Source organism: Erithacus rubecula, assembly GCF_903797595.1.
Source record: "Erithacus rubecula genome assembly, chromosome: 33".
Classification (NCBI taxonomy): Eukaryota; Metazoa; Chordata; class Aves; order Passeriformes; family Muscicapidae; genus Erithacus; species Erithacus rubecula.
Window position 1 is genome coordinate 1775163 of NC_136683.1, and position 17149 is coordinate 1792311.

The 17149-nt window shown below is 44.1% G+C and overlaps 1 protein-coding gene across 2 annotated transcripts in view; it reads right to left on the bottom strand.

Moving 5' to 3' along the window:
• Window positions 1-2000: 2000 nt before the first annotated feature.
• Window positions 2001-17149, bottom strand: part of ASH1L (ASH1 like histone lysine methyltransferase) — a 50386-nt gene continuing 35237 nt past the window's right edge. Inside the window, exons 13-27 of one of the 2 annotated variants that reach the window (XM_079329353.1) lie at window positions 16902-17063; window positions 16577-16671; window positions 16192-16349; window positions 14300-14452; window positions 13823-13877; window positions 13610-13742; window positions 12163-12411; window positions 10959-11045; window positions 10614-10704; window positions 7499-7637; window positions 6355-6527; window positions 5302-5468; window positions 4435-4475; window positions 3554-3855; window positions 2001-2896 (exon numbers count right to left, since the gene is read on the bottom strand). In XM_079329353.1, coding sequence (XP_079185479.1) covers window positions 2805-2896; window positions 3554-3855; window positions 4435-4475; window positions 5302-5468; window positions 6355-6527; window positions 7499-7637; window positions 10614-10704; window positions 10959-11045; window positions 12163-12411; window positions 13610-13742; window positions 13823-13877; window positions 14300-14452; window positions 16192-16349; window positions 16577-16671; window positions 16902-17063 — 2097 coding nt within the window. In that variant the 3' untranslated portion in view covers window positions 2001-2804. Of the gene's footprint in view, window positions 2897-3553; window positions 3856-4434; window positions 4476-5301; window positions 5469-6354; window positions 6528-7498; window positions 7638-10613; window positions 10705-10958; window positions 11046-12162; window positions 12412-13609; window positions 13743-13822; window positions 13878-14293; window positions 14453-16191; window positions 16350-16576; window positions 16672-16901; window positions 17064-17149 lie in introns of both variants that reach the window. The other variant, XM_079329352.1, reaches the window with a different exon arrangement.

Here is a 17149-nt window from a genome sequence, read left to right on the forward strand (position 1 = left end):
TGATAGAATCCAGATTTTTGGGCACATCTAGGACACCATCCCAGCTGGGTGTGGTCAGGAGTGCAGCCAGAACCTGTGACCACCTTGTGCCACCCAGAGCTCTGAGTGCCACCTCCAGGGATGGGCACTCCAAACCTCCCTGGGCAGTTCCAAGCCCTGAGCCCCCTTTCCATGGGGAAATTCCTGCTGGTGTCCAGGCTGAGCCTCCCCTTGCTCAGCCTGAATTGTTCCCTCTCCTCCTGTCCCTGATCACTGGATAAGATCCCAAATCCCCCTCCTGTCAGGGACTTCTGCAGAGCCACAAGTTCCCCCTGAAACTCCTTTTCTCCAGGCTGAGCCCCTTCCCAGCTCCCTCAGGAGTTCTCCAGACCCTTCCTCAGTTCCATTCCCTTCTCTGGACACTCTCCAGCCCCTCAATCTCTTCCTTATCATAAAGGGCCCAAAACTGTCCCCGTGGTTTGAGGTCCCTCAGCAGAGGCAGCAAAGTGGACTGGGGTCACTGGGGTCCCAGTGGCCACACTGGAACTGGTCCAAGCCAGGTGCAAGTGGCCTCTTGCCCACCTGGGCACACCTGGGCTGGTGTCCAGCTGCTGCTCCCAGCACCCCCAGGGCCTTTTCAGCTTCCCAGCCCCTTTTCTCTGAGCCTGGAACATTCCATGGGTTTGCTGTAACCCAAGAATTTGCTGACTCTCCCCCTGTTGGCTTTGATGCCATGGATGTCCTGGATCCCTCTCCTCTGTCACATCCACAGCAAAGAAAACCCCCCGAGCCAGCCATAGGAAAAGATTTTTCCATTTAATACTAGACTCTCAGGATTGAGATGCAGGCTTTTTATGCAATTACATCCAATGTTAAAATTGGTAATACATAATTTACAAAGATTAACATCAAAACAATGATCTATTTAGATATGCTTTGTAAAAAGGAAATATATTAGCAGCATTTATTTTCAGCAATCACACAGCCTACACCCATGCAGACTAAGGTTCAGCTCTATTTTGCAGTAACGTAGTGCTTCTGGCTCCGGCGGCGATCCTGGGGACACACGGGTCTGCTCAGTATTATAAAATAACCAAAAAATAAAAAAAGTCATTAATTTCTACACCAGTAAGAAAAAACAATTCTTTTGCACTTACCTAACATTTGATTGTCTAAAAAACATTTTGTTTAGTCTTTCAACAAAAGAAAGATAAAATGACAGAGCTAGTGTCTCGCTTCTGTACGCACTTTTATTTTTTTTTTTGTTTTTTTTTTTAAAAACTTTTTAGTGTTTAACACCATTTGAGACAATGATTTCTGTTTGAAACTAAATGAGACAACTCGAGGGTTTGGACATGCGATATTCCTACTACACGCACGAGTATTTTATACTCAGGGTTCCTGGTACTGTACAGTGCTTCTCTACAGTAAGAAAATATTCCAAACTATTTTCTTATTTTTTTTTTTTAATAAAATATTTTTTTTTTCTCAAAGGGTTTTTTTTCCTTTCTTTTTTTTTTTTTTGGTGGTTTTTTTATTTTTTTTTTTTTCCTTTTGTTTCCTCTTTTTAAATCAACACATAAAAGTTAATGGAATGAGTCATGTTCCACTAAGAGTAAAATAATTATAATAATAACAAGAATGTACATTAGGACGAGCTTGGTCCATAAAAAGGAACATGTAACTACTGTATTGCTTTACATCCACGCAGCAGATATATACAACTTGGCACATTAAAAACTGGATTTCTTATAAGAACACCTAAAACAGGACTGGATATGCATGTGTACATCTGAGACAGGAAAGCAAAGCCACCTTCCCTGGGTTGGGGACACTCCCCTGGCCACCAGCACAGAGGGAAGTGTCAGCAGGTGATAAATTCTACAGCTCACGACAAACACTCGCTCGATACTGCCTGACGGGCACGGAGTGAAAGGGTCTTTGGGGTTGTTTTTTTTTTTGTTGTTGTTGTTGTTGTTTTTGTGGGTTTTTTTATCCTTTTTTTTTTTTTCTTGTAACGGATTATTTTTTTTTTTTATTATTATTATTATTTGCACAACACACGAGACACACGAGAACCACAGCTTATCAAAAAAACCAACAGCAATGGTGGTGTCAGGAGCTGACTTTGCTTTTATAAAATTTCTCTGCAGAAAAAAAGTGAAAAAACTCACACCCCCACCCCCTCCCCCCCCACCCCTGCACAGCAAGTGCCTCATCCCAGCTCCTGCCCCTTTCCAAGGGCCTCTGGAAGTTTCTCCTTGGCACAGAGCCCAGGGATGCTGTTGGGGCATCCCACTGTGAACCTCGTGCTCGGCTGGGGAACGTTTCTCTCTTCTTGGAACTTGTGCAAATCAGAGGCCACAGCTTTAGGGCAGCTTTTTCTTCTAAGTTTTTTCCTCTCCCCTCTGGATTCCCTTCCCTGGTGTGGGCTGGTACAATGCCAGGTTAGCAGTGACCGTGGGGAACATCCTCCTCAGAGTAACTCAGTCCTTTTCCTTTGCCTTCCACATATTTTTTTTTTTTTTAATCTTTTTTTTTTTTTTTTTTCCTCTGAGTGGGAATATCAAGCAAAAATAAATTAAATTTGACCATCCTGGACAATAACCACGAGGTTTCCTCAGTACCTAACATCAATACAAGGCACGCCCACCAACACACACACCAAGAGCACTGCAGAGCAGGGTGGGCGCCGCGCCGGCCCGGCCCCCCCAGGTGCTACTGTTTGTAGTTTTGTCAGTTTGCTGCTGCCCTCCTTTTCTCTGGGCTGGGTTCTGGCCCCCAGCCCTAGTGACAGACCCCAGAGCTCAGCTGTCCCTCCTGGGTCACTTCCTGAAGCTGCTCTCAGGGATGCTCAGGGTGCGGCGCCGCAGCTTCCGTCCCGAGCCCTCCTCCAGCAGGTAGGTGACATCGATGGCTGCAGGGGCAAAAAGGGAATTTCAGTCATGGCAGAGTCACTGAGGATGGAAAAAACCTCCAGGATCATCAATCCCCACCTTGTCATCCCCAGAGTAAAACACTGAGTGCCACCTCTCATCATTCTCGTTTTCCTTATTCTTGGTTCTTTCAAGGAAAGAAATCCAAACTCCCAAAGATCCTCCCAACCCAAATGAAGTATCTGGTATTGCCAGAATTTGGAAGACTGGACAGGGCTCATCCCAGGCTTTAATTCCCTTTATCCCACAGCTCAGACAACACCTACAGCAGGTACTCAGAACCCAAGGAAAGCTCATGAAATGTCAAAAGAGACTTTCCAAATTCCCTTCAGTCTTTCCTGGCTCATCTGTTCAGTTTCTCCATTGTAGATATATGAGATGATGGGGGGGGTAATTAGTTTATGGAAAGTTTTGGTTTACAAATATTAAGTTTTTGTTTAAAAATATTATACAAAACAGTGCCAAAGCTGTAAGAAATTTCACTTGGATTTAGTGGGTTTCTGTACAACGAAAACCACGGCTGCAAAGAAAACTAATGACCACTAGCAAGAAATTCAGACAAAAACATTCATTTTTCTCAACACAGCTCAACAAAGTGAGCCCAGACCTGCAGGAAACCTGAGAGGCTGAACTCTCACCATTTTTCCCTGGGATTTTCTCGAGGAGGTTGAGCAGGATCTGGTTCAGCCTCTCCCTCTGCAGGTGCCGCCGCTCCTCGGGGCTGCAGGGCTGCCTCGTGTCCGAGGGGGTCTCATCCCCCTTCTTGTCCCCCTCACAGCCCTCACTGGCCCCTGGCTCCTTGTGGGGCTCCTCAGGGTTGGGTAGATCCCCTGGAGCCTGCTCAGGGGTCCCCAGCACTTCCTCCATCAAGGGCAGGGAATCTTCCTCTTGGTTTAAGTCTTTGATCTGTGGTTTCGAGCGATCGGATTTCCAGGATGACCTTGCAGGAGAACAGGGGGTTAAGGAACAGTTTCCAGCCAGCCCAGGGTTCATCCATGGGCAGAGGCTCTCTGGAGCTCAATTTTTTTTCCCTTCAATCCCTGCACTCACACCCAGCAATGCTGTAACTTTATCTGCAGCTTTGAAAAACAAATGGCTTTTTGTTTGCAGTTGCAAACGATTTTATCTCCAAGAGCAATTTGGCCCAGCCCTTAGTGGGATTTTCTTGCAATTTCTACCAGATCTGGGCTCCTACTGCCCCAAAAACACAGGCAGCAGGTCCAGGACCTGTGTTCCTCCACCTGGGAAGGCTGGAGCCTCCTGGTTTGTGCATCTCCCCACTCAGCTGCTTTTTTTTCTGACATTCAAATAGCTCCTTTCTTTTCCTGATGTACATTATTAAGGCTGCCTCTCCCTCCTCACTTGCTGCCTTTTATCTCTCTGAAAGCTTAGAGAGCTTTAAATAATTTAAACTTCTTATTTCCATAGCACACAGGAGAAAGGGGCAGGAGGAGAGTGGGCACAACAAGCAAACAGAATTATTTCATCTCTTCTCAACAATCTGGGAGGGGAGACTCACCTGCCTCCATTTCTCTTGTAGTTGTCTGGCACATAATGAGGCTGCAATAACAATAAAGATTATGATAAATACCAAATCAAATTCACAGCAGAAGGAAGTGCTGGTCTGTCAAATACTCTGAAAGTGCCAATGCAGGACACTCTGGAAATGCTGGTGGACCTCAAGGAGAGGTACAGGAGGAGGCACAATCATGTAGTAAAATAAATTTGTCTGCTTCTTCACATCTTCTAAATAAATTTCAAGCCACAGATCATCATGATAAAAATCATCTTTTGCTTTCTGCACAGCATGAGTCTGGAACCTTCTCCAAAGCCACTACAAAACCTCTGCTCCAGGAAGAGCAGAGCTCACTTGCAGGAGATTTGCAGATCTGCCACCTCTGCTGCTCTGAGACCCTCTCTGAACTCACCACCACCATCCCTTGGGCACTTCTTTGTCTCTCAACTGCTGTTTCTATTACACCCACTTTTCTTCCCATATTTGCTTCCAGCCAGCTTTTCTCTCAGGCTGTGCATACTCCCAAAATCATGGAATTATTGAGGTTGAAAAAGCTCTCCCAGAATATCCAGTCCAAGCTGTGCCCAGAGGTCTGAGTGACACCTGCACCTCTTCCTTGGGATGGGCACTCCAAACCTCCCTGGGCAGCTCCTTCCAAAGCCTGACCACCCTTTCCATGATGAAATTCCTCCTGAATGTCCATTCTGAGCTTTTCCCTCTTGCCCTGCCCCTTATTCCTTGGGAACCCCCATCTAAGTATCACCTCCCTCTGGCTGACCAAACTTCACTTCTCAACAACCAGAAAGCTTTCCAGGACTCTATATCATCTCTAAAAAAACAGGTAAAGAAGCTGAGAGCAAACCCACTCACTGAGAAATCCCTCTTGGGAGTGAGTTTTTTGGGGAAGTGGTCGAAGGCGTAGGGCTTGGTGCACACGGGGTAGCGGTTCCGGTGGATCTTGTAGAAGAGGTGAGCAGATTTATCCAGGCGGTAATCACAGATGTAAACATCCTGCTCCTTCACACCCTTTGGCCTCCCTGGCATCCAACAAGGGAAAAACAGTCATGGAGTAAGAGGGAAATGGGATTTATCACAGTGTGAGTGAGTTCCTGTCTCTCAGCAGGACATGCTGTTGAGTCATTCTGAGGGGAGAACCTGTATCCTCTAATCAAACACTTCCCAAATTATCAACTGACATCATCTTCCCTTCTCTGCCCACTGCTGTCACTCTTCAATCAGGAATCCCTGTCCCAGGGCAAAGCTCTGAAACACACAAACTTCCCCTACTGCATGTCCTTGCTTCCAGAACAGAGTGGATTTGTCCCAGAGGTTGGTACAGCTGTCCTGGTTCAGGGTGAGGATGATGTTGGTCACACAGGCTGGCATTGGGTGGGGAGTGACTGCCCTGGGCATAACTTGTGTTTCCAGGGGTTTGTTCACAGAATCCTGGAGTGGTTTGGGCTGGAAGGGACCTTGAAGCTCACTCAGAGCCACTCCCTGCCATGGCAGGGACACTTTCCACTATCTCACATTGCTCCCAGCACTGTCCAGCCTGGCCCTGGACATTTCCAAGGATCCAGGGGCAGCCACAGCTTCTCTGTGAAGGAAAGAATATCTTTCATGCATCCAACCTAAATTTCCCTTGTCCTGTCAATCCAGTTCATCATTAAGAGCCCCTCTCCACTTTCCTTCCAGCCCCTTCAGATACTGGACACCTCTTTCTATAACCTCCCTATCATTATTATAACAATATTTTAATTTATTTCAACCATGAAACTGCTTTTATCCCAACCTCTGGGTTTTAACTTTTCCCAGTTCCCATCTCAGGGGGAGCGAGTGACTGGGTAGAGCTGAGCTTCCAGCAGGAGTTAAACCACCACAGCCCACTGAGCCCAAATGCTCAGGAATGTGTTTAACTCTCACCTTTGCAGTAGGTGTACAGGTCTAGCACACAGCAGGTCCCCACCACGGCCTCCAAGGGGATGATTTCATACAAGGGCACCCTGAAGAGCTCGTTGTGGTAGAATTTGCGAGAGGGGGAATGATGCGTTTCGTGTGGACGGAAATAGTGGTGGCCAAAGGCAAAACGTTCCTCTCTGGGGGGTGCAAAGGGGACAGGGACACACATCAGCCATGATGTAACTCATTCCATGCCCCCTGATTGCTTTGGAGTTTCCTCTCTGGGCTGGGATGAACAGCAGAGTCACACACGTGCTGTGTATTCCCTGTCCTGCCTGCAGTGAGGGTAAACACACCCAGTTTGGTTTTTATGGGCACAGCAGACTCTGACTGAACAGCCCCCAGCTGTCACTGCACCCACAATTTGCTCCAACACTGAGCACATCCATCCATTTCTATCTCTGATTTCATTTCTACCTTTGTCATTTCTACCTTTGCTTAAATCTCCAACCTGCCGTGTTTCCACTGTGCAGTCCTGGAGCTATCCTAGGTTATAGTGTAAAGATGTGATCAAAAGTCTGGATTTATAGAAACCAGGTGGAGCAGTGATCCTTATCTCCCTGGAGATACCCTCTGCTAATGGGCCAGCTGTTAAAAACCAGCTGGGGGCAGTTATCTTTATATTTTCCACCCATCTTCCCTCCAGGAGATATCTCCTGCTAATGGGCCCTTGAGTCTAACAGCATGACTGATAAATTACATCATCCCATTGGAAGATGCTCCAGCCAGGGGGAGGAGCCAAACATTTCCTACCTGGATAAAACCTGAGATTTTGAACACCAAAGCAGCCCTTACCTGCTGGTTTGCAGAGGACAAGAGCTACCAGAATCACTGCTTCAACAAAACCTTCATCTGAACTGCTACCACCTCCCTAACTAGCAGGGTGTCAGGTTGCATTCTGACTCTCTCTATGGTTTTTCTTTGGTATTATTGAATGCATTTTCTTTTTTTCTTTCCTATTAAATTGTATTTCTGACTCGAAGTCTCTCACTAGTTTTGCTTTCAAACCACAAGCTCCAGTTGAGAATTCAACATCTACACCTGCACCTTGCTCATTCTTAAGATGAAACTTGCAGGGCAATGGGATGTCTCAAATTCAGGCACATACTTGTCATTTTTCCAGAGTTTCTCGATGCGGAAGATGTCGAGCTTGTCGCGGTTGATGTGGGACAGCAGCCGGTACGATTGTCGCACCGGGTGCCCGTCGGGGGTCCTGCGGCTGTCCCTCATCAGGTACACACAGTCACCTGTTCAGGGACACAAAGGACACACCTGTGAAGAGGCTGGCCTGAGCCCAGCACACCAGAAATCATCATTAAAATCAATACAAGAGGCAGCGAATGATGGGTTGTAAGGAAAGACACGAAACCACTAACACGAAGAAAATTCAGATGTTTGCACAGAAAACTCTCCATCCCAGACTGAAAACTCCAATTACAACCATGACAGACCACAGGATATGTAAACATATGAGTCATAAATAGGAAAAGGTGTAGTAATTAGTGATGGCTGCAATGTGTAAAGAATAAATCTCTGAGAGAGAAGACATTTAGAGAGAAGATTACTATAAAGAAAATAAATCCTGTCCTGAGAATCCCCAAGCATTTGGTTATTCCAGCAGAATTTCAATGTGATGTACAGCACAGGAAATGTAAAGAGAATGCAGAAAGCACTGAAAAAACTGGCACTGCTGTCAATCCCCAAGGTCAACCCCTAAATTTAAATTTATTTTTTTTCCCATAAGTGAATTTACTCCTTAATTTCTCTGACCTGAAATCCCAGAATGAACTGAGTCAGAAAGGATCTTTAAGACTATCCAGACCCACCTCTTGCCATGGGCAGGGAGATTTTCCACTACACCATCCCACCTGGCCTGAAGCACTCCCAGGGCTGGGAAGATTCTACCTCTTGTATTATTTACCTAATGACCAAAACCTGGGAACTCCCAAGCCATAAAACCTCCCCTGGGTAAGACCAGAGGTCACACAGAAGAATGTTCTGGCTGGAAAAATGGGCAGCAGCAGCTTCTCAGGAGGAGAAAGCAGAGGAACAGGCAAGCCAAGGAAAAACCTCCCTGTGCTGTCCCTGCCCAGCTGCCTTTCTGCTGTTTATGGATTTTCAGAGCCAAAGGCTAGAGCTTTGGGGATTAATCCTTCCTCCAAGAATTTGTCTAATCTTTTTTAGAACCATTTATACTCTGACCTCTCCACTGTCCTATGGCAAGGTTTGCCACAGTCTAGTAAAAAATCTTTTTGTAAAAAATCTTTCTAGAGTTTAACTGTTGCCAGCTAATTTCTGTTTGTTCCCTAATTCCTGCATCATTGCAACTTCCTGAGCCACATTTCACAGACCTTCATCATTCACCCTCCAAATCACCTGGGCAGATTCTGTCCACAGAAAAGATGATCCAGATGGGATTATCCTTGTTATCCTTGTTTTTCCAGGTACTGAGATCCTCTGTGCAATGGGATGTCAGAGCAGCACAGGGCAGGAAGGGGACAGACACCCCAGGAGGTTACAGAAAGGCACAAATCACTCCTATATTTTGTGCATAACAATTTCTGATATTGCCTTTGCCTTTTTAACTCATTTTCTCATGTTTCCATTAAATAATAATGACTGCTGGAGGTTTTTTTCCCCCTATTTTCCCCACAGTTTTTGCATATGTGTAATTATGGTTGTTTGCCTGATATTGTTGTTATTAATTAGCAGGTTTCACAGCTTGGGAAAAAATGCCAGGGAACCACTGAGGACAACATGGCCCCAGAGTCACCAACACCTCAGTTTTGCTATAATCAGATTCAGGATTAAAGTGAAGCACAAGTAATTCTATTTTCATTAATATAATCTCATTTATCAATCTTGTCTAAGTTTAAAAGATGCTCCTAAGGAATCCTCATACACAGAAATTGCTCTCATATATCTAAGCCTGGGATAACAACAGCTTTACAATTTGAAGGGTAACTTTTAAAGAAATTGGGGAGGTAAGTTCCTTAAAAGACTCTTAGAAAACAAAGAATATACTGAGAGGAGCTAATGGCCCCAAGCAGAATGTAAATAAAACCATTCAATTTTAAACCACTTAATTTTAAATGAGCTTTTCCCACCTCTCCCACAAGAAGAAAGCAACCCCACTATGACTGTGCCTGACTGAAAAAGGAGAATTAATAAGGAGATGTAGACAGATGCTCTCTTACTCTAAAGATTAGGAAACTTGATTTCAATTTCAGTTTATCCAGATGTTCCAGATGCCCCTCTGCCTCAAAAAGGAAGTTTCCAAGGAAAAAAAAAACCACAGCAGCTGTTGCTGGTGCATCAGGGATGAAGATGTGTTACAATTTCTGGCTATGTGGGTTTTCCAGGATCCATCCTGATCCCTTTTTATCAATTCCTATCCAAGGTAGAATTCCATGTTCACTCCAAAGGATGTGATGGATCAGATGTGTTTTATTTGTATCATCCCTTGGGTTTAGGTATTAGGGAATTTTTGCAGAGGAAGTTTTTCTGTGGTGTAATACTCAACAACTTCCAGCAGAATTGCCAAGAAATTAAGAAATTAGTTCTGCAATCACCAACTGAAGGAGGGATCTCCCTGAGAGAGAGCAGACAATGCAGAGCAACATCCAACAATGCAAATTCCAGAATCCTTCGAGTGGGGTAAAGAATATACTGTTCTTTGACTTTTTTTTAACTCCTCATTTTCCTGAAGGCTCTTTATTCCCCTCTAGCAAACTTTACAATTGGTTTCACTCATTCAAGAGCAGTTTCCTAATAATGATAAAGGGTTCTTTCTAACTTTGTGTGTATCTGTAGGATGAAATTAAAAAAAATAATTATCAGTGAGCTGAATTGTGTGGCTGTGGCAGCTGCATTGGAGAGATTCAGGAATTCAGAGTACAGCCCAGAAGAGATAAGCTTTAGGGAACACATAAGCAATGAGCTGGATGTTTTAATGACCATTCTGCACTAAAATATTGGAGGTCTAACAGCCTTCTTGGCCTTTACTTCTAAATGTCAACTATCAGCACTTGGCTCAGCATCATCCTCCTCTGGCCAGGACAGCCCTGGCTGTGCTAATTAACATTTCTTCATCAACAGCCTGTGAGAACTCTGACTGTGTATCACTCCCAGCACCACAGAGAGAGAGAACAGCTTCCACTTGTGAAAGATGAAAATATTTTTGACAGAGGTCTCTGCACACTGGTGGGAAGCCCAGCACGTACCTTGGCGGAGCAGCAGATCATCCCTCAAGAGGCAGATGTAATAAACACAGCCAGGCTGGGCATAGTGGGGCCTAGGGATCATGGGAACCTCCTGCAGGGAAAAAAAAAATAAAATTAAAAAAAAAAAAAAAAGAGAATCCTGAGTTGCCCACCATGATCAGGCCCAAAATTGAGCTGCTTCAGAGAAAAAATGACCCCTTGTGGAACTGAATATAAATCAAGGAAGCTTTATCTAACCCAAAAGATACAAATTCTAAATATAAATAAATAATAATAATAAAAAAATCCCTAAGGAGCTGCTGTAGTTTATAAGAGTAATAATAAGAATAATCTTGTTTTATTTACCCTGTTCACAGCTCGAGGTTCACACTGCTCACACAGGTAATGTTCAACATCTGAATTTACACCCATGCAGTCACAGTGCTGCCAGACCTGGAAAAAAACACACAGAGCCCAATCACAAAAAAATGCCAACTGCATTTTCTCAACAAATATTAAAGAAAGCAAAAAAATAAGCTTCACACAGGAAGATTTTTCTATGAACTATTTCACACCATGACAGCAGACACACAAGATGTCTATGAAACAGTAAAAGCCCAAAATTTTAAAATTAATTTTTCTCTCTAGAGGGGCAGGAGCTGGGGGCAATTTCAGCTGCTCTGCTCAATGCAAGTTGCATTTTCTCTGTGAAAAGAGAATTTCTCCTCTTGTGGAGAGAGAGGAAAAGACAAGAAGAAAAGACGAGGAGAAAAGACGAGGAGAAAAGATGGAAAGACGAAGAGAAAAGATGAAGAGAAAAGACAAAAAGAAAAGATGAAGAGAAAAGAAGAAAACAGGAGAAGAAAAGAGGAGGAGAAGAAAAGACAAAAGAAAAGATGAAAAGATGAGGAGAAAAGACGAAAAGACGAAAAGATGAAAAGACAAAGAGAAAAGACAAGAAGAGATGAGGAGAAAAGACAAAAAGACGAAAAGACAAACAGAAAAGACGAAAAGATGAGAAGAAAAGATGAAGAGAAAAGACAAAAAGACTAAAAGAAAAGATGAGAAGACGAGAAGACAAGGAGAAAAGAGAAGGAGAAAAGACGAGGAGAAAAGATGGAAAGACGAAGAGAAAAGATGAAGAAAACAGGAGAAGAAAAGAGGAGGAGAAGAAAAGACAAAAGAAAAGATGAAAAGATGAGGAGAAAAGACGAAAAGACGAAAAGATGAAAAGACAAAGAGAAAAGACAAAAAGACGAAAAGACAAACAGAAAAGACGAAAAGATGAGAAGAAAAGATGAAGAGAAAAGACAAAAAGATGAAAAGAAAAGATGAGAAGACGAGGAGAAAAGACAAGGAGAAAAGATGAAAAATTGAAAAGACAAGGAGAAAAGATGAGAAGACGAAAAGATAAGACAAAAAGACGAGAAGAAAAGACAAAGAGAAAAGACGAAACGACGAAGAGACGAAAAGACACAAAGAACTAATTAATGCCACCAAGCACATAGAAACCAATAAAAAGCACCACTGCCTGTGAAGAGGAGATCAAGCTCCCTTTGAACCCCCTCACCATGCACTTTTCACACTGGATCATCAGCCCCTCGTCCTTGTAGAGGCCGCAGATGCAGCGGATGACGTCCTCGTCCTTCTCGTGCCCGTTGTCCTTGTCGCACACCGACGTCTCGCTGCTGTCGGCCTCGCTCGCCGTCTCCCCCACGATCTCGTCGATCTGGGCTGAAGCCTCGTGCCTGGCGTTGTAATAAGCTTTGCGTAGCCGGCACACATCCCTCCCCGTCGGGGATTTCCGCCCGTAGTATTTCTGTAAAAATTAAAAAAAACCCCCCAAAATCAGATTTATTTCCGTGTTTTTGGTCTGTGCACGCCTAGGAGGGTTCTTCCTTCAGTTGAGCTGGGGATGGATTAGAAGGGAAGTCTTATGGATAGGTATGTTTAGCATATCATGTAGAATGTTGAATGGAGGATTTGAAGGAAGGAATAGAAATGAAAGCAAGTTTTGATATAGAAGAAAAGAATTGCTGTGCCAGTCTTACTAGATAAATAAGAAGGCAAAGGGTATGTTTGTATTTCTCTCAGGATGTGACCAAAAGTCTGGATTCTATCACCAGCTGTTAAAACAGGTGGAGCAGTGATTCTTATCTCTGTGGGAGATATCCTCTGCTAATGGGCAGCTGGGGCAATCATCTTTATATTTTCACAGCCCATCCTCCCTCCAGGAGATATCTCCTGTTCATGGCCAGTGAGTCCCAGTGCATGACTGATAAAATTCCATCATCCCACTGGGAGATGCTCCAGCCAGGGGAGGAGCCAAGCCTTTCCTACCCAGAGAAAAACTGAGATTTTGGACACCACTGGATTCCAGAGGAAAACCAGATCTTTCCACATCATCCCTGGACCTTCAGAGGGAAACTGCACCTTCTCCAGCTGAACCACATCTGCCACTACAGGAAGATGCAGCCACCATTGAATGGCACTGCTGCCAACACCCTGACTGACTGATGGGTGTCAGCTTGGATTCTGACTCTGGCAGTGTTTGGGATTGTTCTTTGTAATACTGCATTTCTATTTTAGTTTTCCTAGTAAAGAACTGTTATTCCTAATTCCCATATCTTTGCCCCTTAATTTCAAAATTATAATAATTTGGAGGAAGGGAGTTTACATTCTCCATGTCAAAGACAGGCTCCTGCATCTCTTAGCAGACACCTGTCTTTCAAATCAGGACAGTGTGTGAGTTGGAAGAGGTTTTTATGGCTTAGAGCAAAGGATAAATCCACCTCAAAGAAAAGATGTTTTTACCAAGCAAAATGATTCTACAGGCAAACAAGAAAGCTATGTTGCAAGGAGAAAAAAAGGCTCAAAATTTTCAACTGCATCAGGAATGGATCAGCACAAGTTCTTTTCCTCCAGAATAAATCTCTTCTTTTACTCCTGTAAGAGCATTAAAGGAGGGCACATCCCTGCTGCTAGTGCAGCAGCTTCCAGGCCAGAGAGAGCCTCACCTCTGCATTCCTGAAGACCTTCAGCATGTCCCCATCAAAAGCTTCCACAGTTTTGTAGTAGCCAGTCAGGATCTGCTTCTCAATCGTGGCGAGATCCAAGGGGTCAGAGATCTTTTCATAATAGTCTGCATTTCTACAAGAGGAATGTTGGCACAATGTCAAGTTCACCAGCAATTCCAACTGTGCAAATCCATCAGAGGAAACAGCACTTACTTTTTCTTTGGGGGCAGGTTCAGGAGAGGAGCTGCAAGCGCCTGCCTGGAGGAGTCTGCAACAGGAACAGAGCTTGGTGACACCATTGGAGTGAAGCTTCCAAAGAAAAGTAACTAACAATATTCAATCTGGGTTAAAAAAAGGCTTTTCTGTTCTTTGAGCTACGGGGAATTGAAATGCTTCTGCATTTCTAGATGTTGCTGGCTGTAATTGGAGTACAGGTAGCACAAAGATGACAGTTTCTGATTTTTTCTGGAATTTTGAAAAATCAAGTGCAAAGAGCAGCAATATCTGCAGATTCTGGTGATAAAGCAGGGGATTAAGGCTAAAGCAAAGTGATTATTGGTAAGGGGAAAAAATTAAAAAAATTGGAATTACTTAACATCTCATCTTTTTGTTAGCATTACCACTTCAGAGTCCATTTCCATTGGTTACCAACATACCCACGGAGATGTTTTGAAAGAGAATCACCTTCACCTTTGTAGGATATGATGCTGTCACATATCTCCTTGAAGATCTGAGCCAGGCGGGCGGCACGAGCCACCTCCAGGTTCTCCTCGGCCGCCGCCAAGCGCCGCGTCCGCACCGAGCGCGACGTCTGCAGCGCCGAGAACTGGGTCATGAACACATCTGAGAGAGGGACACACACAACAGATTCCTTTCTGTCTTGGGTTGTAATGCAGGATGTGGCCAGAAATGTGGATTCTGTCAGTATTTGTTGAAACCAGGTGGGGCAGTGACCCTTATCTCCATGGCACATATTATCTGTTAATGGGCCAGCTTTAAACCAGCTGGGCAATCATCTTTATCTTTCCACAGCCCATCCTCCCTCCAGGAGATATCTCCTGTTAATGGGCCATCTTTAAACCAGCTGGGGCAATCATCTTTACCTTTCCCACAACCCACCCTTCATCCAGGAGGTATCACCTGTTAATGGGCCATTGGTAAAAACTGGGTGTGGCAGCAATTCTTATCAATGTGGGAGATATCTCCTGTTAATGGGCTAGTGTTAAAAACTGGGTGTGGCACTGATCTTTATCTCCTGGCACATATTATCTGCTAATGGGCCAGCTTTAAACCAGCTGGGGCAATCATCTTTATATTTCCACAGCCCATCCTCCCTCCAGGAGATATCTCCTGTTCATGGCCATTGAGTCCCAGTGCATGACTGATAAAATTCCATCATCCCACTGGGAGATGCTCCAGCCAGGGGAGGAGCCAAGCCTTTCCTACCCAGATAAAAACTGAGATTTTTGGACAGTCATAGCTTCTCTGGGCACCCTGTGCCAGGGCCTCCTCACCCTCACAGTCAGGAATTTCTTCCCAATATTGAATGATATCCTAGAATCACTGGGGTTGGAAAAGACCTCCAAGATCACAGAGTCCAAGCTGTGACTGATCAGACAAACCAGACCACAGTTAAATGCCATTTTTCCCCTCCTGTGACAAACCACTCTTGTTGAAACACCACATGTGACAACTTCTCCCAGGACTTGAGTGACCCCTGGGAGCTTTTACCTGTGCAGTGCTGGATCCCAGAAACCTGGGGTTTTTGAACTTTCTGTGCTTTTTGGCACTGACCCCCTGGAGAACACTGCTTTTCATATGAGCCTTTGGACAAAGCTTCTAAATTTGAGTGCTGCAGTTAAAATCACGGGTGTGTATTTAAATAGAAGACCTTACAAAAAGTGTATGGATCTCACTGCAACTCTACACTGGGTTTACACAGAGTTTAATTCTGTGTTGGATCCCATAAACCTGGGAGTTTTGAACTTTCTGATCCCTGGAGAACATTGCTTTTAACCTGAAGCCTTGGAGACAGCTTCTAAATTTGAATGATGAAGTTAACATCATGAGTGTGTAGTTAACTAGAAGTGTGTGCTTTCACATGGTAAAGAGTTTGAAATTTGAAGTTTTTATGGTATAGTAATAGGTATGGGACAAGATGGAGGATTTTAGGTCTTGTCTTTTTCAGTGCTCATCTTCCTTCTTCTTCATGGGTTTTAGGTTGTGGTTTCTGGTTGGTCAGTCAGTGTCACACTAAGGGTCATGGGAATTTAGTTAAGGGGTTAAAAGGATAAATAATATAGGTGTTATTTCTTTATTGAACTGTTTAGCTTTAGGAGACCTTGCAGCAGCTAGATCTTGCTCCATTTCCCTCACTTCTAGCAGGAAGTGCTGACACTCTACTTTTTCCTAAAATTTAATAAACAACCAAACCCGAACACAAAAAAAAAAACATTTCCATCGTGTACTCATCAATCCCAGCTCTAAGTAAAGTCAAAAAAAGACTAAAACAGACCATGCTTAAGAGGTACAGTCTCCACTGGTGTTCCAGGTCAGCACTGGGGGAAGCTGAGGGGCCTCACCTGATTTGATGTTGCCGTCGTCTCGGCAGATGCCGTTCCAGCGGGTGTAGAGGGATGAGCTGTGCATGCTGTCACTGACGTGCTTCACCTCCTCCTGCTTCTGCCTGATCTTCTCCCAGTTCCTCACCAAGAACACGTGGTGCTTGAGCACAAAATTCCTGAAAAAAAATTAGGAAGATATGCATGAATCGCCAACTGTTGGAAAATTAATGTGGGGAAAAAGAAGTTGGATATTCTGAGGTGCGCCCTGTGACTTCTCAGCTTGGCTGGTAAAGGGGAATTAAAAGCTGTATCCTCAGAAATTCTCTATTTTATAGAAGAAGACATCAGTATTTGCACAGTACTTCCATTTCTGAGGCAAACCCCCTCTGAAATCAGCCCTTACCTCTCCCTGTTAGACATGGGTTTCATCTGCAGCTGAGGTGTCAGCCTGGTTGGGGCGTTCACACTTTCACTGGGTTCCTCAGGGATGTGGCCCCTCTGGAAAACAGATTGTTCTGATAGACAGGAAAAACTGTGCCAAGAACTCAGCAAAGCAGCCAAAGCAACCCCTGAGACACAACCTGAAGCATTACTCTACTGCATTTCTATTTAAAGTTTGGGTTTCTGTTTCAAGTTTAACATTTATAAAAACACCAGTTTTTGGTCTGGTGGCAGAGATTGAATTCCCATCAACCTCACCTCTCCCAAACTCTGCCTTTTCTACTTACTCTCTTCTTTAGTTTGTGCTTTGACTTCCTCTTCTCTTTTGACCTCCCAGGTCTTCTGTGGGTGCTCACAGGCTGGTTGCTTTTGCTTGAGAGTCCATTCATACGTTGACTTTTACCCCCAATTATTCCTCTGCATTTGTCAAAGCCACATTTGCAGAGTTGCTTTGAGGAAAAAAAAAAAATCCAATAAACTCCCAGCATTTAATTTGCTCTCAATGTATTAAAAAGAACATTTTCTGCCTAATAAA